At 32.3% G+C, this 23,574-nt stretch overlaps 1 protein-coding gene across 1 annotated transcript; it reads right to left on the reverse strand.

The window, feature by feature from the left end:
* Positions 1-795: 795 nt before the first annotated feature.
* Positions 796-23,170, reverse strand: Uxs (UDP-xylose synthase). The gene is made up of 7 exons (XM_074176643.1): positions 22,992-23,170; positions 22,697-22,938; positions 22,359-22,644; positions 15,656-15,769; positions 14,772-14,959; positions 4,828-4,960; positions 796-1,122 (listed from the first exon to the last, which is right to left on the reverse strand). The coding sequence occupies exons 1-7, from the start codon at positions 23,050-23,052 to the stop codon at positions 881-883; spliced, it is 1,266 nt and encodes a 421-aa protein (XP_074032744.1). The 5' UTR covers positions 23,053-23,170; the 3' UTR covers positions 796-880.
* Positions 23,171-23,574: the final 404 nt, after the last annotated feature.

Here is a 23,574-nt window from a genome sequence, read left to right on the forward strand (position 1 = left end):
TGTTCATATAGAAGTATTTGTTTTGAAATAATTTTTCTTTCGTGTAATTCAATGTTTATTCTAAAGTAGCTGTTTCAGGAGGACTTTCTTTCAGTTTGTGTCTGAAAGTTACTTCTTTGCATGATCTACACATCCATGTATAGAGTTACTTATTTTAAAATCGATTACTTCCTTCTTTTCCTTGGAAGATTCCCTCATCCTTGTTTTTTGTATCAAGATTGTATATTCTCTTTTTTCCTTTCTGTAAATCTCGTCACTCACTTCTCCATCTATCATTCTTTTGTTCAATTCTCTCAACTGACTGCTTTCATTCCTAACATCTCTCGTTACCCAACTTTTTTTTACTTTCTGTTTTTGTTTTACATTTATCCTATTTTTAGGACATGACACGTCAAGACACCAAGTCAATTCCTTCATGGAGGCCTCAAATGCATTATTTGTAGTAAGTCCACTTACACAAGTCCAATCAATATTACTTAGTCGTGTCCTAAGTTCTTGTAAGTTCTCACCTGTAAATTTTCTATTGAAGTAGGTAGTTGTAGCCAGAGAATCTTTCGCTAAAGAGTTGGTAAGATGAAAGATGAAAAAGAAAGATGAAAAGAGGCAAAAAAAATTCAAATTTGCGAAAAAGTGAACATCATCAATGTATAAAGGAAAACATTTTCTATCGATCAGTATATACAACGACATAGTAGAATGAATATTTATCGAGATATGGAGCTACAAAAACACATGACATTGAAACTGACAAAACTTTTGAAACATTATGTTGTACAAATGGAATAAAAACACCAATAAACATATACTGCTTTATTCATATGCAATAATATACTAACAGCCATAAAACATAGAAAATACTGTATGAATATGCACACTTGGGTTAGGGATGTTCAGCAATTATGAATTTATTTCTTAGCGTATGTCTGAACCTTTTCAGTTCCTGCCTAAAGTATTCGACAGTCCGCTGAAGTCCGACATTGAGATTCACTTTTGGTTCCCAGTTTAGGTATTTTTTGGCTCTAGATATATCTGGTCTCCTTCTTTGAGGATCATCTTCCACTTCACTAACATGTATTATTCTACTATCTCCCCCAACCAGCTCTTTAATTATAGATGCGAATTCTGAAAAAAAAATGAGATCGTCACCGTATAAAAATTTGACTTGTAGAAGCTGATGAAAAAGCGAGCAATGTGAACGAAAGGAAAATAAATAATAAATAGTAATGATTTATTTTCCCAAGAAACAAAACTATACAAACTAAGTACGAACAGTGTACCATAAAAAATATAAATCAGAACTGAAACATGAAAAACAATAGATGATTGAATATTCTTTGAGAGTCTCAACTCTCAACACATCAGAGAATGAAGTATACAGCCTGACTCACGGTCGATGGCAGGTTAGACGTTTCTGGAAAACGCAAAGCATGATTTTTCTGAAAATTTCACCTCTCACATTTCTTTACCTGTTCTATCGATTTAAAATATTTTCAGCATTGCGGCGTTGCCACTTCCATCAAAAAGTTCTAGCAACTTTATTTATTTAAATGGAACACCCCGTATATTAATACATTTTTGGAATCGCTCTGGTATTTTAATACTTTTTTGTTAATAACGTCCTATACCTATCTCTATCTGTTTTCGAGATAAAAAATAAATTGTGCTAAATATGGTCCAAAACATAGCCTTAATTGAAATTAAGTACATCAGTACTCTCAATTCATGAAAAGTCGATATTTTGATGATAGTTTGGACAAACTCGAAATTTTCAAATAACACCAAGAAGTCGACTCCATATCATACAGGGCGTGCTAAAATTACTATTATTTCCATTGTGCATAAAAGTAGTCAAAAGTTCATCTATTCAAATGAAACCCCCCGTATATTACTCGGTAAATTGAAAGATGGTGAAAAATGCTTCAAGATGATATATCATGTCCCTATACCTAAATCGTCAAGTTTTCTCAATAAAGTCGCTTCTTCTAGAAACATTATTTTTTTTTAGAATTTGGATTTAGGTAGCAGTGGAATTATCAAGCTTATAGCAGTTCGGTTACTTTTATAAGTAATTTACAAAGAGTTATCGACGGTGTTTCGAATCATCTTCCAAAATGAATGCAAATATCGATTATTCCAACGAAGTTCTTATGAAATTATTTATTATACACATGAACAAAGTGATCAAATCATTGTCAAAACGTGTAAAAAATTCAACCAAATGTATCCAGAATTAACAGCAATGAACGAGAGGAAGTTTGTAAGGTTACAAAATAATTTCCATAACTATGGCTCAAAGTTTCCAGGGAACAACTGTACCAAAAATCAGTCATTTCTAGGTAAAAAGTAAGATTTTGTGGGCTAAAACATGTGAAAGTACAGACAATAACAGAATAGGATGATTCAAAATAACAAAATTGTAAACAAAATATCACATTTTCACAATGAATGCTGAAAATGTTGTCCATTACGTTATAAACACTTTAAAATGTTTTTTTGTACGCGACTTGTGGTTGTTTTTTCAATTTCCTGGGGATCCAGATCTTCAATACTCCGCACTATTCGCCGTCGCAATTCTTCTTTGGTAGGCACTGGAGTACTGTATACCCTTTCTTTTAAAACACCCCATAAAAAAAAGTCAAGTGGCGTGAGATCGGGTGATCTCGGTGGCCAATCCCACGGCCCTAAACGCCTAAACCAAAGATCGTCGAAGAGCTCGTCAAGTTTCCTGGAAACTTCCTGGGTGGAATGAGCTGGCGCTCCGTCTAGTTGAAACCACGAATTCCTATATTCCTCTAAAGACAAATTTTCAAGAAAATCGGTTACAGTCGTCCTTAATATTTGGAGATATCTCTATGCATTCAATGTGTCTTCATAAATAAAAAAGCTAAACTGAAGAAAACATTCAGGTCAAATTTTTCTTGAAAACCCATTTCTTTTGTAACATGAGGATTATGATCAGCCAAAAAATGTTTATTCCTTCTATTGAAAATACCATCCCTCGTAAATTTTGATTCGTCGCTCCAAATTATTTTTGACAAAAATTCCCGATCTTTCTGTGTATGAATCAAAAGGGATTCACAAAAATACATTCTACGTTCGAAGTCTTCTGCTTTTAGAGCTTGAACTTTGGTAAATTTATACGGATGCATTCCGTGATTTTTCAAAATTCGTTGTACTGAAGCATATGATACACCTAAATCTTTTTCTGAACTGTGAATGGAAGCTTCTGGATATGCATAAAAATATGCCAAAACGGTAACAGTATTGTCCTCATTTGAAGTAACAGGTTTTGGTAATGTTGAAGGCGCTTTTAACATGGAGCCATAGTTAAGGAAATTATTTTGTAATCTTACAAACTTCCTCTCGTTCATTGGTGTTAATTCAGGATACATTTGGTTGAATTTTCTATAAGTTCTGGCAATGATTTGATCACACTGTCCGTGTATAAAAAATAATTTCATAAGAACTTCGTTTGAATAATCAATATTTGCATTCATTTTTGGCGAGTTTTTGAAACACCGTCAATAACCATTTATCAATTACATATAAAAGTCACCAAACTGTCATAAGCTTGATATTTCCATGGCTACCTAGAAATCAAATTCTTTAAAAATTATTTTTTGTACAACTGTTATTGAAAATCTCTTTGATAGAAACACTTCAATCAGAACCCCTACCAAAAAATCATTTAGAAAAGTTCACACATGCAGTTCGTGCTATTGGTAATATTAAATCCCTGTGAAGTTACTGACGATGACGAAGTAGTATTCAGTACAACTGTAGAAAGTCCTTCATGACTAACCAATAATCCTCCTTAAAATAACGTGAGTTGGCATATGTAGTTGTAACATATGCCTTGTAATCCAAAGATCGTGTGTTCAAATCCCATGGACCCTATATTTTTTTTTATTATCAGCAGTAACGTTATACAAAAAAATTTGTATGATAAATTTGTTAAAAGTGATTTTATTTTGCTCGCGAGTTTGCTCCACTTGCTGATGATCGTTTTGCAATAATCCCCACTCACAAAATAAAATGCCACTTTCAACACTTGTAGGTAAAACGTGAATAACTATTTTTCCACAAAAACGGCTTTATTAAGAAAACTTGACGATTTAGGTATAGGGACATGTATATCATCTTGAAGAATTTTTCCCCATCTTTCAATTTACCGAGTAATATACAGGGGGTTTCATTTGAAAAGATGAACTTTCGACTACTTTTATGCACAATGGAAATAATAGTAATTTTAGCACGCCCTGTATGATATGGAGTCGATTTCTTGGTGTTATTTGAATATTTCGAGTTTGTCCAAACTATCATCAAAATATCAACTTTTCATGAATTGAGAGTACTGATGTACTTAATTTCAATTAAGGCTATGTTTTGGTCCATATTTAGCACAATTTATTTTTTATCTCGAAAACAGATAGAGATAGGTATAGGAAATTATTAACAAAAAAGTATTAAAATACTAGAGGGATTCCAAAAATGTATTAATATACTGGGTGTTCCATTTGAAAAAAATATAATTGCTAGGACTTTTTGATGGAAGTGGCAACGCCGCAATGCTGAAAATATTTTAGATCGATAGAACAGGTAAGGAAATGTGAGAGGTGAAATTTTCAGAAAAATCATGCTTTGCGTTTTCCAGAAACGTCTAAACTACCATCGACCGTGAGTCACGCTGTATATATATATTTAAGTTTCAGTTCTGTCCGTACTTAGTTAGTTTTTTAAGTATTATTTTTTTTTCTCCCTGCTGTGAACATTGTATGTTTCTTGGATAAATAAATCGTTACTTCAAAGTGATAAAACTATACTCACCATTTATAGTTTGTTCTACTGGGTTTCCTAGATTCACCGGTTCAGTATAATTGGAATTCATAAGTGCTACCAAACCCTCTACTAGATCAGAAACATATTGGAAAGATCTCGTTTGTTCTCCAGAACCATAAACCTGGAATGGATATCCACCAACTTCAATTTCAAACAAATTACTGGCGATTCTGAGAATTTTCTCGTCACATAAATTCTTAAATATGAAAAACACCGGCCTACAGAACAAACAATTTGAGTCAATTCATTAAAAACGATAAAATACAGGCAAATATCTTTTTCAAGCTAAAGATTCCGGAGGAGTACTTTACATCACACAATCTCAAACTGAACAAAGACAAGACACAAATCATATCCTTCACCAAAACGGCACAACTAATACTTTTAGTGATGGTGTAACTATTTTAGAACCAGTGACCCAAGTTTCCTTTGTTGGAATTATAATTGAAACTGAAAGCTGGACTGGAAGAGCCATATAGATAAAGTGGCAACACAAATGTCAATGCTATGCCCTGAAAATAATTACACAAAATATATCTACTGAGGCTGCGATGTTAGCATATAATGGTTATATTCAGAGTCACACCAGATATGGCATTATGTTCTGGGGAGTGTCTGCACATACACAAAAAATATTCGTATTGCAAAAACTGTGCCTCAAAAAAATATTCAACCTTTCTCAGAGAGAAAGCTGTAAAAAAATATTTGTAAAGAAAAAAACTTCAACAGTAACAGGTCTCTATATTTATGAATCTGTGGTATTTGTCAAAGAAAATATATCTCTTTTTGCGACTCATGACAGGAACCATACCCACAACACACGAAACAAAAATAACCTTTTGAATATAAAGACACATTTGACCTATCTTCAAAATAATATACTTTTTTCAAACATTAATATCTATAACAAAATACCTGAATCTCTCAGAACTTTGCCTTCTATGATCATGAAGAATAAATTGAAAACTTTGCCCCTCTCCAAAGCTTAATATTCGCTGGAAGAATTCTTCAATGATAATTTAAACTGATGTTGTTCGCGTTGAATATTTCATGTCGTATCATTCTGCATTGTGATGTAGTTTAGTCTCTTTTAAACCATACATACAGTGCGACCCATTTTTAATGGAAACACCCCCCTAAAATTTGAAGTTGTAAACCGATATTAATAATTTTTTTTAAATGTCAAGTACTAAAAGGTCTACCTTGGGATAAAATTTGAAATGTTTATTAAAGTTTCAGGGCATACTACGATATTTTTTCTTATTCGAAAATCGGGATTTTTTATTAGCGATTTTTTTATTGAAAAAATCACTACGCCACTGGATTCAGAGTGCCTCTAAATAGGTGTGACCAAAATTTCATGAAAAAATATTCATTATTAACAAAGTTATGACAACTCAAAAATTCGGAAACTCACACAGCTAACAGTCACAAAAAAACACCCTATATCAACAGATATAGCCATGAGAATATTTTTTTATGATTTCAACAATAAAGTGCCGCCAGATGGAAAAAAAAACAAATAGCGTAAATACTTTTAATGAAAATAACGGAATTACATTCAAGGTTTCACGCAAATTAACTAAAACTAAGAATTCTTGGGGTTCTTGTTGAATACTCTTCGTGAGCAAAACAATAGCAAAATCAATACTCCCAGCCGCACTGGACTGAATGATTCCGTACAACCCATCTCGTCTTGTGTTTGTAAATCTTTTGCTGGAAAAATCCTCACTTGTTTACTTTGTGGTAAATGTTCAAGAAGTACTGAAAACTTATGTGAATTTCTGGAACTTCGTCTAGCTTTTCCTAATACGACTAATTACCAGTCCGTGCAAAGCTTATTGTTAAATCATCTGAAAATGGAATTTTTAACAGGTGATGATCAACTGTATTGTCAAACATGCGCCAAACTAACTGACTGTTATAAGGAAACAAGTATAGCTGAGGCACCAGTCAATCTAATAATAACACTGATGATATTCAAACAAGACTCAACCTCTAACGGAAGCAAGAAACTCTTTGGAAGGTTCGAAATAGATGAACATTTCAACCTAGCAGACCACTGTTATAATATTCATGCAGTCATTGTTCACTGTGGTTCTGGCGTTGAACGTGGTCATTATTACGCCTTGGTCAAAGAAGAAACGGACTGGTTCAAGTTTGACGATAGTCGTGTCACGAAGTGTTCTGGCGATGCATTAAATTTATTGGAGCCTCTGGAGACACCCTACATTTTGTTTTATGAGAGAGAGGACATTGTTGGATCAAGATCTTCAGATGATGTGGTGCTGCAGGTTTTTCCGGGTTTTCCTGCAGCTGAAAAAGCAAATGCGCCACTGGAATCAATGAAGTCGCCCCGCAGCGCCAATTAATTTTTATTGTTGTATTTATTTTATTTTTAATGTCATAAATTAAAACTAAGACCTCATATTTCAATTTAAATCTTAGTTGCCATGGAAATGATATTACAGTTTGACACTTGTGAAAGATTCAAGTGTACTATTGTCAACAATATTCACCTTACAGTTCTTCGAATTATTTTGTGTCATGGCTGCAAGATTGAGCGTAAGAGAGAAAATTGAAATTGTACGCCTTTCGGTAGATGACGTTAGAAGTGCTAGAGAGGTTTGTAGAGTATTTAATGAGAGACATCCAGATCGTCCTCGTATTAGCTGCGGTACGGTAAATGAAATAAATAAAATTTTCAATGAAACTGGTGCAGTATCAAAAATGATGTTAAAAAGTAATCCTGTACAAAGACGAAACAGGAATGATCAAATAATTTTAGATTATTTCGGAAATAATCCTAATGCCAGTATAAGGAATGTCACTTTAGATTTGAATATTCCACGAGAAATTATTCGGAGATGTCTCAAGGCGAAGAATGTTAAACCTTTCAAGCCAAAATTTTTACACACACTTCAAGAAGGCGACGAAGCAAGACGCCTGGAATATTGTTTATGGGCTCAAGGGGAATATTTAAACAATAGAAATTTCCTAAAAAATATTTTTTATACCGACGAAGCCACTTTCACTACAAATGGAGTAGTGTCATCACAGAATTGTCGCTATTGGGCAGCGGATAATCCTAACTGGGTAATAAACTGTAAAAGCCAGTATTTCCAAAAAAACAACGGCTGGTGTGGGATATTAAACGAACGAATTATTGGTCCTTTCTTTTTTGAGGAAAACATTAATGCGTAGAGGTTTCTAGAATTTATAAACACAGAGTTTTGGGATGTTTATCACGAGCTGCCAATCAATGAAAGATCAAATTTAATTGTCCAGTTGGATAGGTGTTCAGTTCATTATTCCAGAGCTGTGAGACAATGGCTTAACGAACATTTTCCAAACCGATGGATAGGCCGTGGTAGTCCGTTTATAGAGTGGCCACCCAGATCTCCAGACCTAACAGTTTTGGACTTTTTTCTCTGGGGACTTCTCACACAAAAGGTTTACAAAAACCGCTCAAGAGATAGAAATGAACTTTGTGCAAGAATTCGACAGGTATATGCAGATATTCGCCCTCAAGAACTAAGGAACGTAATCAGAAACATTCGTAAGCGCTACGACACATGTATCGAAATACGTGGTGGATTAGTAGAGGCTACTAGAATATGAGTTAGAATTAATTGTTGCACTGAATCGAAACATTTCAATAATTAGTTATTAGTTACGTTTATTAATTTTTTTTTCTTCATTGTTAGTTGAATTGTGTGAATGTAATTCCGTTACTTTCATTAAAAATATTTACGCTATTTGTTTTTTTTCATCTGGCGGCACTTTATTGTTGAAATCATAAAAAAATTATATATTGTGACTGTTAGCTGTGTGAGTTTTCGAATTTTTGAGTTGTCATAACTTTGTTAATAATGAATATTTTTTCATGAAATTTTGGTCACACCGATTTAGAGGCACTCTAGATCCAGTGGCGTAGTGATTTTTTTCAATAAAAAAATCGCTAATAAAAAATCCCGATTTTTGACTAACAAAAAATATCAATAAACATTTCAAATTTTGTCCCAAGGTAGACCTTTGAGTACTAGACATTTAAAAAAAAATTATTAAAATCGATTTACAACTTCAAATTTTAGGGGGGTGTTTCCATTAAAAATGGGTCACACTGTATATATGTAAATGTTCGTGTTCTGTATCTAATATAATAATATTACATTAAGTATATTGACTGTGACAACCGTAATACTCATACATCTGTGGCCATTTATATTCTTAACCAATATTAATGATATTGCCTCATGATATTCAACTACTTCTGTAATGTTTACTGTAATTGACATGTTCTACACCTGAAAAGGTTTTTTATTACAAAGAACTAATAAAGGATATCTATCTATCTAAGGATTATTATCTTGAAGTCTGCGCTGCTTGCGAGAAACAATACCAAGAAAACGTCCGGTATTGTGGAAAAACAATTCATGGTATCACGATAATGCATCTGCTCACTCGTCGTTGCTTGTTCGTGATTTTCTGGCCAAGAACAACATCGTAATCATGCCTCAGCCACCGTATTCACCGGATTTGACCGTCGCGACTTTCTCCTGCTCCCAAGATTGAAGAAACCCATGATATGACGGCGTTTTGCGACAGTTGAGGAGATGAAAACCGACTCGCTGAGAGAGCTCCAGGACATATCAAAAAGTGCATATCAGAACTGCTTCAAGAATTGGAAGAAACGCTGACACAAGTATAGTATTTCTGAGAGGAATTTTATTGAAGGGAACAAAATAGAAATTGATGAATGAAAATTACGTTATTCTTTGAACAGACAGCGTATTTAAAAAGTCATGTTACGATGATGAATAGAAATCAGGGAATGCGTGGATGGTTATCGCCGTCGTGTTCAGTTCAGGAACTGATCGCGATTTGAGTGTTGACATTCGATATTGGTGCAGTTATAACTACTTATAATTTTTGATATCTGTTTGAAATGTGGTTTCCTTGGACAAGTACTAATAGTAATAACGAGTGTGATAACAACGCAGACTTTTTCCACTGTAGTAATTCCAATAGCGATGGTGAAAAATGCGAAAAAGAGATACCGGTGAATAAGAGTTGAAACACAGAGAGTATGTTTCAATGTATATAAAAATAAGTTTGGTTTCGAGGGAAACAAACTACTACAAGCAACATCAGATTTTACCAAAATTCTTTTCTCAGCTGTACGTTGAATAGTCAAAAACAAATCTTATAAACGCATGACTCGATGTGATACAGGATTACCAAAACCTTCAGATGTTCATCTAATAAAATCATTAAAAAAAAACAACTGATACAAAAGCAATGAGACACCAAAAATTGAAATCATAAGTAAAAATTGTAAACTTCTGGCCATAATGTGAGCTGCTGTGATGCCACTCTTCAGAATTGGATAAAGAAACTAGAATTTAGATTTAAAATAATAAACAAACGTCAAGCAGTTATGGAAAGCACAAATTCGTAACAAATACTTAGAACACAAATAACTAAATATAGACAAGAACAACGGCTAATTTTTTATTTGGACGAAACTTGGTATGACACTCACGACACAGTTACAAAAGGGTGGACTGATGGTTCGAGACTGTGTACGCCTAACATGCCTGCAAACAAAGGATCGTGACTAATCATTGTGCATTGCGAAGGAAGTAAAGGATGGGTTCCGAATTCTTTGAAAATTATGTGGAAAAAAACTTGAGGACTGCAATGTTGACTATCATAAGAACATAGAAGCTAATATTTTTAAGGAATGGTTTGAAAACACATTGATCCCAAATTTGAATGCAAATAGTGTAATAGTTCTTGACAACACTTCCTATCATTCGCGACAGCTCATCAAAGTACTGAATGAAAATTCGAGGAAAGATGAAATACAAAATTTTTTAAACCATAACAATTTGTATTTAGAAGATCACTATTTCAAAAGCCAACTACTCTTGAAGTTATACTGACAAAAACATTTGAAAAAGTGTATGCCCTTGAGAGTATTGCTGAAATGTATAGATATACCATACTGAGAATTTACTCCTATTTTTGTGTTCTCAATCCTAACGAGTTTATTTGGGGAAAATTGAAACAAAGCATCAGGCATAAAAATAATTTTCCAAAATTTGATAAGAAGGTAGTAGAGTTAATTAAAGAAGGAGTATTTAATATTACCGGAGAACACTGGCAGAAAAGGATTAAAAAAATAATTTTAGTTGAAAAAGACTATATGGAGATTGGACCCATATTAATGGTGGAAATAAATTCATTATTGATTTAAATGACGACGGTGATAGTGAAACAGAGAAGATGGAAGAGAAATTATCAGAAGCTTTCGAAGAAAGTTAGTGTAGTGTTTTTGAAGCGGTTGATTGTATATATACAGTGCGGTCCATATGTATGGATTAAATTCATTTTTAGCGTTATTATGTACTATGTGAAAAAAAAAACCTGAAACAGGTCGATTTTTATTCTTAAATTGACAATTTACAGTATGAAAATATTATCCCCCTCCAGCACCCCTTCTGAATTATAAGCACCCCCTCGAAAATTTTAAATAGCAAAGGGGGTCGTGTGGCACCTTGTTGGAAAGGGATTTTAGTCCTCTGTTCAGCAATATAAAGTGTTTTGAGTTTGGTGCAATCATAACTGAGAAAATTGATTTTTAGGATGTGAAATTCTGATAATATCTCTAGATATCACAAAACTTTACATAGAATGAAAATAATAATGCCACATAATATTTAGAATGTATTTTTCAATGTACTTTACAATTAAATTAAATGTTCAAAATGACCACCACTAACTTCTTGATAATAACCGAGTCGATTTTGGAATTCTCGTACAACATTTTGTATGACCTCGGGGGTTATTTTGTTGATTTCTTCCGTTATCCTAACTTTTAAATCAGCAATATTGTTTGGTCTACTAAAATATACTTTAGATTTTAAATAACCCCATAAGAAGTAATCGAGAGGAGTCAAATCGGGGAATCTAGCCGGCCATAAGATCGTTCCACGTCTTCCAATCCACCTATTGTGAAAAACCTCGTTCAAATAATTTCTAACTGTACGTGCAAAATGTGGTGGAGCTTCATCTTGTTGGTAGTAAATAGTTCGAAAATGTATTTGTAATGTAGGCACTAAAAAAATAACCAAAAAATCTAGATAAACCTCACCATTAACAGTGCCCTCAAAAAATAAAGGCCAATAATTTTATTGTTAATGATACCAGCCCAAACGTTAACTTTTTAAGATATTGAGTGTGAGTCGCAATCCAGTGAGGATTTTCTCTGCTTCAATATCTACAGTTCTGTCTGTTAACTGTTCCGTTTAAATGAAACGTCGCTTCATCAGAAAACACTATTCTGGTTATGAACTGCAAATCTGCGTTCATTCTGTCCATCATCAATTCACAGAATTCTTGCCTTCTATTTTCGAGGGTGTGCTTATAATTCAGAAGGGGTACTGGAGGGGGATAATATTTTCATACTGTAAATTGTCAATTTAAAAATAAAAATCGACCTGTTTCAGGTTTTTTCACATAGTACATAATAACGCTAAAAATGAATTTATTCCATACATATGGACCGCACTGTATGTGAGTAAATAGTATTCAGAAGAATTTTCAATTATCACCCTGTATATATATATATATATATATATATATATATATATATATATAAAATCTAGAAAGGTTAATGCAGTCAAGCTGCTGGAAAATAATTCCATGAAAATCAAAAAATAAATAGGTAAGTACTTTTTGATCATTCCCGTATTGATTTCAATTTAAGAGCCACCGGTAGACAGCTGTTTCAGCCTATTGGGCATCGTCAGTACCGGGCAGGCGGTCCTCGATTGAAGACAAAATGAGAAAAAACCAAGAAAGTACTTGATGAAAATAGCTGCGTAAACGCAAGCGAAACATAAGTGGAACCACCTATTTGTGTGACACCCAAGTCAACTTGCCAAGTTTTTATGTCAGTGGTGGTGGTTTGACCAATCAACCGACAACTGCGGTAGCAGAAATTTGGGAAACTAAACTGAAATGCCGTCGGAAAACGAATCCACATGTTTCTAGAAATGATATGAAATCTAGAAAGGTTAATGCAGTCAAGCTGCTGGAAAATAATTCCGAACAAATTTGGTAAATGTCAGTTTATAATTGCAGATCACTGTAATTTGGCAGACTTAAATATTTGGTTCAAACTTCTATTTTTATGGTTGTGTTGAGGTCTTGGGTATTTTCATTAATATATATATATATATATATATATATATATATATATATATATATATATATATATATATATATATATATATACATATATATATATATATATATATATATATATATATATATATATATATATATATATATATATATATGATGATGATGTTGTTAAATGATTTTAAATTTGATTTGGGTTTTGAAAAATCTAATAATTTTCAATTTTCATTATTATTATTATTTTTGATGAAAATTTTAATCAGCTAGACTCTTATGTTGAGTTTAAATACTATACCTCAGTGTATAGAGATTTTTCTCAAACTCTCAGGTGGATTCAGGCACAAACACAACAATTACTTACCAAACTTTGAATTTTCTAGTAGATTTCACCTGTGAAGAAATTTGGAAAAAGCCACAATTGATCTTAGAAAATATAGTACAGTTTTAATTATAAGAGTAAAATATATGGAATTCAAAAAATATATAAATTTATCAATTGCCAAAAGAGAAAATTCCTTAAATCTAAATCTACAACGAACTATTTAAAGTGAATACACCGAACAAATTTGGTAAATGTCAGTTTATAATTGCAGATCACTGTAATTCAGCAGACTTAAATATTTGGCTCAAACTTCTATTTTTATGGTTGTGTTGAGTTCTTGGGTATTTTCATTAATATACGCATATATTATTTAGAAATGGTATAGGTAAATACCTTACTTTCCTCCAATGCTGGTGTGTGTGTGGTGTGATATTTCTGCAAAGCTGGAACTCATGGATATCTTACTAGACTTGTCTGGACAGGTAGGTTTTTTCACTGAATTTATTATTACAAATCAGTATTGACTACTATTCTCTTTACTTCTTAATTTATATACTATATATTTCAAATTTAGCGTGGCGTCTCTTTCGTTGCCTCAAGAAGAATCCCGTTGTTGATAAAAAAATTGAAAATCTAACTCGTTTCCCTACTTACCATCCATCAATTTTCACATATACAAATTTTCAACTTCTTTATCAGGAAAAATAATTATTTTACTAAATTAACATTGGCTCTTAAATTTAGACTCAGTTTCATTTTATAGTTTCGTACAAAAATAGTTAACCTCACTTTTGTAAATATAAATATTTTCCAAAAGCATCACTTGATGTCAATTTCTAAGGAAGTGATTCACAACAATAAATTTTGAATTTGACATCATTCCTAAATAATACCAATTAGTTTATTATGCCTTTTTCGTTTTTTCATCACAGATGTTAATTTAATTTTATCTGACATTTTTTTCTAAACTATATCGGTTATCAGTTTTTCGTATTTCGATGTGTTTTGATGTAAGAATGTTAATATTTGAATTTCCCACTCTTATTTGCTTGTTTCCGGTCAAAGCTGTGGGTTTCAATATATTATGTACAGGGTGTCCTTGCTGTATTTTTGTATCTGAATTCCTTCATGATGTTTTTAAAATTCCCATACACTGTTGTATTTCGAGTCTTTTCATAACAATATATATATATATATATATATATATATATATATATATATATATTACATATTTATTGTGATTGTTATATAATCAGAAATGATTATTGAATAACGAAATTAGTTAGCTCCCTAACTATATTATTAAAGGGGAGCTGTTGGAAGGTAGGTTGCACTATATCGTTTACTTGAACTATACATTAAACAAATCGGTCTTGAAACTCAACAGTTATTCAATTACCGTTATTTTGTCATCTTGAAGAGCTTGTAGAATAAAATTGGACACTACTCTCCCATCATTCATATGCATTCGGGGCCCATACGTGTTGAAAATTCTTGCTACACGAACTTGCATATTCTCTTGCTTTGCATAAGCATATGTCAATGATTCTGATACCCGCTTTCCTTCGTCATAACATGCCCTCGGACCTGAAAAATTTTTCAAAGCTGATGTTTGTATAAACTTCTTGTTTTTTCACTATTCAAACTTATGATAGAAAACATTGAATAATGCCACTAGATTGAGCATGGCAGTCTTGCATACAATAATTGACTTGCAGCAGCAGAATACTGTGCCCAAAACAAGCACCAGAAATGCAATAATCTTCTTGACGCGCGTTTCACCAACCAAGTTGGCATCTTCAGGAGATGAAGAAAGCTAATCCCCAACTCTGAAACTCTCTCTAAAGGGTACATACACTGTTACTTTCTGGTACACTTCTCTGATTTCGGGTAGAAATTTTAGGGAAATTATTTCGTTAAATTTTCCGCAAATTTCAAAAGGAATACAATGGACTTGTACATAGTTCTCATGCTGTACTCTGCTACTTCTAAAGCTTCCACAGCATCCAAAAATCTAGTATAATGTACATATCCCAACAATGCAAGACTCCATTTTTTTTCTCGTTCGTTCTATGTGACACATCACATCGAGAATAGTTCTAATCGACTTTCTAAGACTTCCATTGTCACATATAAGCACTACCAACAGGTAGATTGAGTTAGTTCAGTTGAAAGTATACAGAAAACCAACCCATACGGATCGAGTTTTCAATAAATATTTCAACTCGTTTCCAAAAAATAGAATGTTCAATTCAGAAAAGGAATTTGTCTTCATCAACTCACCTATAGGATTGACATGACCCCAGTATGTTTCTGGTTGCGGATGGATATCTGGATCTCCGTACACTTCAGAAGTACTTGCAATGAGGACTTTAGCATTCAACCTCCTCGCCAGACCTAAAAAAAAAAACGGATATTCTTTATAGTTGAATATGGAAAAAGAGTGAGTCACCGAGAAAACAGTGATTGTTTTCTAAATCACGTGAAACCAAAAATAAATATCCAAGTCATTCTTACAACAATATTTCCAATATCATAATATTCTATGGAAATTGATACAATTTGTCATGAAACCAAACGTACAAAAAAATTTCAGCTAAATGACATAATAAAAGATACAGTACGGACTTTTTGATAAAAAACAGCATCACTTGCCGCCAAAAAGAAGCTATCAACTTTTTTTCCAAATGGAAAGGGTGTTTCGTGACATTACGTAATAATTGATATTGTCAGTCCTGATATATATATATATATATATATATATATATATATATATATATATATATATATATATATATATATATATATATATATATATATCAGATATATAAATATATATAGATATATATATATATATATAAATATATATAGATATATATATATATATATATATATATATATATATATATATATATATATATATATATATATATATATATATATATATATAAACGAAACGTCGGTGAAATTAGAGATAATATCACATACACGGATCAAATACCCGGAAAAACCAGTTTAGCATATTCCTATCCGTGAAAACTTCAGATTTAATATTCGATACCTTGACGGGGAGATGAGGTCAACAACATTTAAGTAGTAGGTAGTAGAGAGTTTATGGACACTCTATCTCTGAACACGTAACGAATACCATTTTACCAGTATAGTAAGAAGTGAGTTGAGCAGGGTCAAAAAACTTCTGAACACGTAACAGCACACCTAGATAATGACAAATGAGATTTAGTCGAAACGTCGGTGAAATTAGAGATAATATCACATACACGGATCAAATACTCGGAAAAACCATTTTAGCATATATATATATATATATATATATCGGGTGTCAACGAATCTATTAGACAAGTCATAATTTCTAGACTATTAGGAGAATTGAAATGAGATTTGGTATAGTTGAATGGTATGTGGAGAGGAATGTTTTCACATATTTTTCACTTTCCGGTCACTTCCGGTTTCAGCGGAAATGGCTCCGGTTCTGAATTTTTAAATGGAACACCCTGTATATTGTAACATTTTTGGATTTCTGAGACAATTCTGGATCAGAAACTGACATTTCCGGAAGTTTTTCAGCCTACTTGATTTTTTCAGAGTCACTTTTAAAATTGCATCTAGGTGGCCATGATCGGACGTAAACTAATCTATGGACCTCAGGTGATATCAGAAAATTGCAATAGCGGAGTTTTAGTGACTAGTGTGTTGAATATGAATGAGACAAGTTTACAAAATAACATTTTCGTGTCTAACTATTATTTTTCAAATGGCGACCATTTTTTGACAAGCAATTTCCGAAAAAAGGATTTTTTGACGAATCTAACGTTACTAATTTATTTGCGATTGGATCAACAAATTTAACAAATTTAACTAATAATTTCAGCGATGCACTTAGATTTTTTGCAATATCCTAAGTTCTTGAAAATTCCACTATAGTAAATTTTCAAAGTGCATCCCTCCTTGTTCAAGACACATTTCAGCTCGTTCAATTGTTTCTCTCAACACGTTTTGTAACATTTGAGGCGATATACTTCTAAATGCCTGTTGAATCCTTTCTTCTAAGATTTCGAGAGTGTCTGGGGCTGTTGCATAGTAGACCCTTTCTTTTACATATCCCCAAATGAAGAAATCTAACACAGTCAGATCCGGTGAGCGGGCAGGCCACCGTACTGGATCGTTGGTTGCAATAACTCTATTATTAAAATGCTCTATTAAAAAATCAAGTACGTCTCTGCTATTATGGGGTGGTGCTCCATCTTGCTGGAAGTAAATTTGCCGTAAAACTTCTAAAGGCATATCATTAAGATGATCCTCGATTTCATTTTGAAGAAAACCCAAGTATCTAACCCCTGTTAACTGACCTTGAAACAATATTGGACCAATTATTCTGTTTCCAACGATACCAGCCCAGACATTGACGCCAAACCTTTCTTGAAAATTGCCCTCTCTCATTGCATGTTGATTTTGTTGGGCCCAGTACCGACAATTCTGCTTATTAAACATGCCATTATTTGTAAACCGTGATTCGTCGGAAAATAGAATGAAGTTGATAAAATTTGGGTTAACTCTATGATTTTGAAGCAACCAATCACAAAATACTACTCTTCTATTGCCGTCGTCAGCATACAAATGTTGATGTAACTGATATTTAAATGCTCGATATCCGTGCTTTTTCAGTATTTTTCTTGCTGATTCGTGACTTATCTGCATTTCTCTACTAATTTCTCTTAAAGAAACCGTTTTGTCAACTTCTACCATAGCAAGAACGTTAATCTCAGTCTCCTCATTTATGACAAACCTCTGTTCTGCGTCTCGATTTCCCTCTTGCCTAAAACGACTCTCAACATAGGGAAAATACTGATGAGATGGGTGTTGCCGATTGGGATATCTCTGAGCATACAACTCAGCAGCTTTCCTTGAATTTCTGTGGCATTCTCCAAACAATAACAACATATCCACTTTTTCACTTTGAGTATACATTATTCCGACGAAAAATTAAACTAAAATTAACGAAAATCAAGAGAAACTTCTACTTTCTGCTCATAAAGCTTATGTCACTGTCATAACCTAGGTGAGCGTTTTGTTCTCCAAAGTGGACTTGATGGAAATAACCGCAAAATATTATGCATCATTCCTATCCATGGCACCCTTGACAAAAGTAAATGAATTTGTATCGAGTATTTTCCTCAGTAATATTTAATTTATGTTCTTATTTGTAATCCAATCGCAAATAAATTAGTATCGTTAGATTTGTCAAAAAATCCTTTTTTCGGAAAGTGCTTGTCAAAAAATGGTCGCCATTTGAAAAATAATAGTTAGACACGAAAATGTTATTTTGTAAACTTGTCTCATTCATATTCAACACACTAGTCACTAAAACTCCGCTATTGCAATTTTCTGATATCACCTGAGGTCCATAGATTAGTTTACGTCCGATCATGGCCACCTAGATGCAATTTCAAAAGTGACTCTGAAAAAATCAAGTAGGCTGAAAAACTTCCGGAAATGTCAGTTTCTGATCCAGAATTGTCTCAGAAATCCAAAAATGTTACAATATACAGGGTGTTCCATTTAAAAATTCAGAACCGGAGCCATTTCCGCTGAAACCGGAAGTGACCGGAAAGTGAAAAATATGTGAAAACTCTCCTCTCCACACACCATTTATCTGTACCAAATCTCGTTTTGATACACCTAATAGTCTAGAAGTTATGACTTGTCTAATAGATTCGTTGACACCCGGTATATATATATATATATATATATATATATATATATATATATATATATATAGGGCCTATAATTTATTGAGTTGTGGATTTTTTTTGCCAATGAACAAAATTACAAATCATACGTTCAGTAAAAATGAGTAAAAAACAATTGATTGAACATATAAATCAACGAAAAAAGTTAAACATTATTGGAGTATTTTGGTTTGACAAATGTCATACCTTCACATAAATGTCATTTTTCAATGGGTATGATGATTTCATAATCTTTGACTTTAAGAAAGAGTTATTGATTGATACAATTTTCATTATTATCATGTTTTTGATGTAGTTCCAGTAAGTTAATATTGCGTTTTATGAAACATTTTTATATTACTATATTTGCTTCAGTGGTCCAAATAAAAAACGTAAAAATATTTCTAATAAATGGGTTACAGCTGAAGTGACTGCTGCAAAAAACAGATTGCTCTTTCTGCACTCTTACTGTAAAAAATATCCATCTGATAATAATAACAAAAGAGTGTACAATCTTCTATTAATATCAGCTAAACAAGCTCATAATCAAAAATTCTTGGATGAATTATAATTATAACAAAGCTGTATGGCAAGTTATAAATCGTGAAGCTGGCAGAACCCAAAAAAGGTTTATCCCAAAAGGTTTATCTGTAGACAGGTTAAACTCTTTTTTTGTAGAAAATGCTGACAGAATGATACAGAAAATACCTAAATCCCCGATTGACTCTGAAACTTTACTCTCTAATATGAAACTTAATTCTGCACAGTCTCTATTCATTAAACCAGTCACTCCAGATGATGTGAGAGTAATAATAAACGGTCTTAAAAATAAAAAAACCGAAGATCTTGATGGTATAAATATTCTTATTATAAAAAAATGTGTATTACGGATTAATGATCCCCTTGCTGATATAATAAACTGCTGTATATCACAAGGTCACTTTCCTACTAAACTAAAAAAAGCTAAAATCATCCCTATTTATAAGAAAGGAGATCCATCTCAATCAATAAATTTCAGACAAATATCAATACTACCTTCGTTTTCAAAGATCTTTGAAATAGCAATCTATAGTAACCTAAACAGTTATCTTAATATGTTTAATACAATAATACCTCAACAGTTTGGATTCAGAAAAGGTGTTTCAACTTCTGATGCTATTCTTTCTTTAACCAAATTTATTGAAAATTGCTTTGAAAACAATCAACATTGTATAGGATTATTCACTGACTTATCAGCAGCATTTGATTGTGTTGATCACTCAACTTTATTAAGTAAACTCAATTATTATGGTGTTCGGGGAAACACGCTTGACCTATTCTCCTCTTACTTATGCAACAGAACTCAGACTGTTGAATGTAATAATGTAAGAAGTAATCCCCTTGAAATAATGAGGGGTGTGCCTCAAGGGTCACTTTTGGGACCATTACTCTTCCTAATTTATATCAACGATATGACGTCTTCTATTACCTACCATAATACAGCAACAGTTCTCTTTGCTGACGATACTACAGTCAGTGCTAGTATTGATAGACGGGAGGATCCCGAAATTGCCCTTGAGGCAATTATGAATCAAGCCAAAACATGGTTCTCTGCAAATGATCTCTTACTGAATGAAACAAAAACTGTAACTCTTAATTTTGATTCGAGAGCCTTAAACAACAGCTGTAATTATACTTCCACCAAATTTCTTGGTATTCTAACCGATAGTCACTTAAACTGGTCTGAACACATAAGTAGTCTCTGTAACAAACTTGCTAAATGTGTATTTGCAATAAAAAAAATTCGAGAAGTAGTCAATCAAGATTCTGCTCTTACCACCTACTTTTCTCTGTTTCATTCTCTTCTTCGCTATGGTATATTAGCCTGGGGAAACTCAGCTCAATCACATTTAATGAGCTGTAAGATCATGACTCTTTATATGCCGTCATTGTATATGAAAAATTACTATATGTCAGGAAACATATTAATGAGTATTCAGCTCATTCTGATGTTCACGCCCATGACACCAGGTCAAAGAACAATCTGATAAAACCACAATTGAGGTTGCAAAAGACGCAAAAAGTGGACACCTACCTTTTCAATGCCCTACCCATCCATTTTCGCAACTTATCGTTTAAAATATTTAAGTACAAATTGAAAAACATACTGACTGAGCATTGTCTTTATAGTATTGACGATTTTACTAAAATAGCAACTGATAAATGTATTTTCTTGTAACTTGAAATTGTTATATTTAATTGTAGTTTGTATTATTGTGTGTAGTTTGTATTTTATTAACTGACTGGTCCATAAAATGTAAATTTTCTTAGCGACTCAAAATAAATATTATTATTATTATTATCAATGTCAGTTCTCTTATTCATACAATTAGAAGACTTATTAATTTCAACCATTTCAAGAAAAAGGCGTTTGGAAATATTTTTTTCTGTATGTAAAACTTTGATATTAGAGTAATTTGGTTTATGTCCTGTTTCTATAGAATATTGCGCTAATCCACATGATTTCTTATTAAGCTTTATATCACTTTTATGTGAAGTTATTCTAGCTTTAAGAATTCTAGATGTTGTTTCAACATAATCCAAATTACAATTGTTACAAGGAATGTTATAAATCTCGTTTGACTTTTTGGTAGCATCCGTTTTATCTTTCAATTTGGTATTCAAATTCTTTATAGTTTTAATATTTTTTTGGCATATTTTGATATTTTGTTCAATATGAAAAAGTTTTATGATATTTGAAGATAAATTTCCAAGATTAGGTATAGATTTATAAGAAAAATTGATAGGTGAACTATTATAATTACATACATTTCTGTTGATTACATCGGAATTTGTATTACTGCCGGTATTGAAAATTATTTTATTGGAAGTTTTCTGGGATAGGAATTTTCGATCAATATGTCTCTAAGAAGTTTGAGATTTTTTTGCTTGAGGGAAGGGTGTACTAATTTTTCTATTCTTCTTTTCAAACAGAGTATTAAATTGATTTTAAGTGATTTCTTATGAAAAGAGTAGAAATAAGAAATCAGTTAAAATCAATTTAATACTAAAATATAAAATAAAGTGTCTTTAGAGGAATATCTATTAGCAAGTCTTTGTATTCTGTTCTGTGCTGTGACAATATTTCCACATAACAATAAGTGCCCAAAATTTGAACCTTTTCAAATGCTATATACTTGATGATGGACAATTTGAAAAAAAAACTTTATATATATATATTTTTTTTTAGTTAGACTCACCTAAAACATTGATAGTACCTAATGTATTGGTCTTGATTGTTTTTACAGGATTGTGCATATAATGTGGAGGACTTGCTGGACTAGCAAGATGATATATTTCATCAACCTCAATATATATTGGATACACTATGTCGTGATGGATGAGTTCAAAGTTTTCATGTCCCACCCACTGCTCAACATTACTCTTCCTTCCAGTATGAAAATTATCAGCTACAATGACTTCATGTCCCTCCAGCATCAATTTATCTACTAGATGGGACCCTACAAATCCTGCTCCTCCTGTTACCTAAAACTTTCCATTAATAGTTATAGAGAAAGAACATTTTTTTCAGTCCTACTAGAATTCGCTTTCTATTAAGGTAGTTTAAAAATTTAACATCTTGATAAGTCTTTGGAACTCTTGATTCCAGCGACAATATTTTTTCTTCTAAAGCTTCTATTTTTCGGTGTGCATCATTTAATAAAGAAGTTGCAAGTTTGATATCAACTGGAAGATTTAATTCATCTTCAACATTTCGTTTATAGTCCTTGAAATGATGAATATGATCATCATGAAGAATTCTGACCAACACATATATTACTAAAACCAAGAAACTTGTAATAACATTTCTAGGAGTTTCTCTGACAATTTACCAACAATGACGGAAACTATAATGATAGCAATATGCTTGATTCTCAAAACTACTTGACTCATTTTGTTAAACAGGCATCTGTAAATCGATTTTGACTTTTTTGAAGCTCCCAATATTGTTATTCATTTTTTATCAATTAAGACATTTTTAAAAATTGAGGTTAAAGATACGTCATGCAGAGACTGAATCTCAAAGCACAGCTTAAAAGCTCGTGTTGCTCCAATACTACAGTGTTTCCATCTCTTGAAAATTTATCTCCCTAAAGCCTCAATCAAAAACCTTTAAAATCCGCACAATTACTAGGAATTCCCCTTAAAAAATATTTTTCATGGAATAAATAATTAAATATTTTTACATGAATAATACATTAAAAATAATTGATAAATGATGAAATATCATTAAACAAATAATAAATTGAGAACAATCAATAAATAATATCATTCAACAACATTTTTCAATATTATTCATTCATAAATTATGTAAAACTTCAAATAACAAATCGTTTTCTTCAGATTCTGACTTTTTAGAGTCATATATGTTAACATTGAATAACATTGTTGCGAACGATTGAAATGTTATGCAGG

Source organism: Leptinotarsa decemlineata, unplaced genomic scaffold, assembly GCF_025532065.1.
Source record: "Leptinotarsa decemlineata unplaced genomic scaffold, Ldec_3_MD MMD2_tig00001973_RagTag_RagTag, whole genome shotgun sequence".
Taxonomy (NCBI): Eukaryota; Metazoa; Arthropoda; class Insecta; order Coleoptera; family Chrysomelidae; genus Leptinotarsa; species Leptinotarsa decemlineata.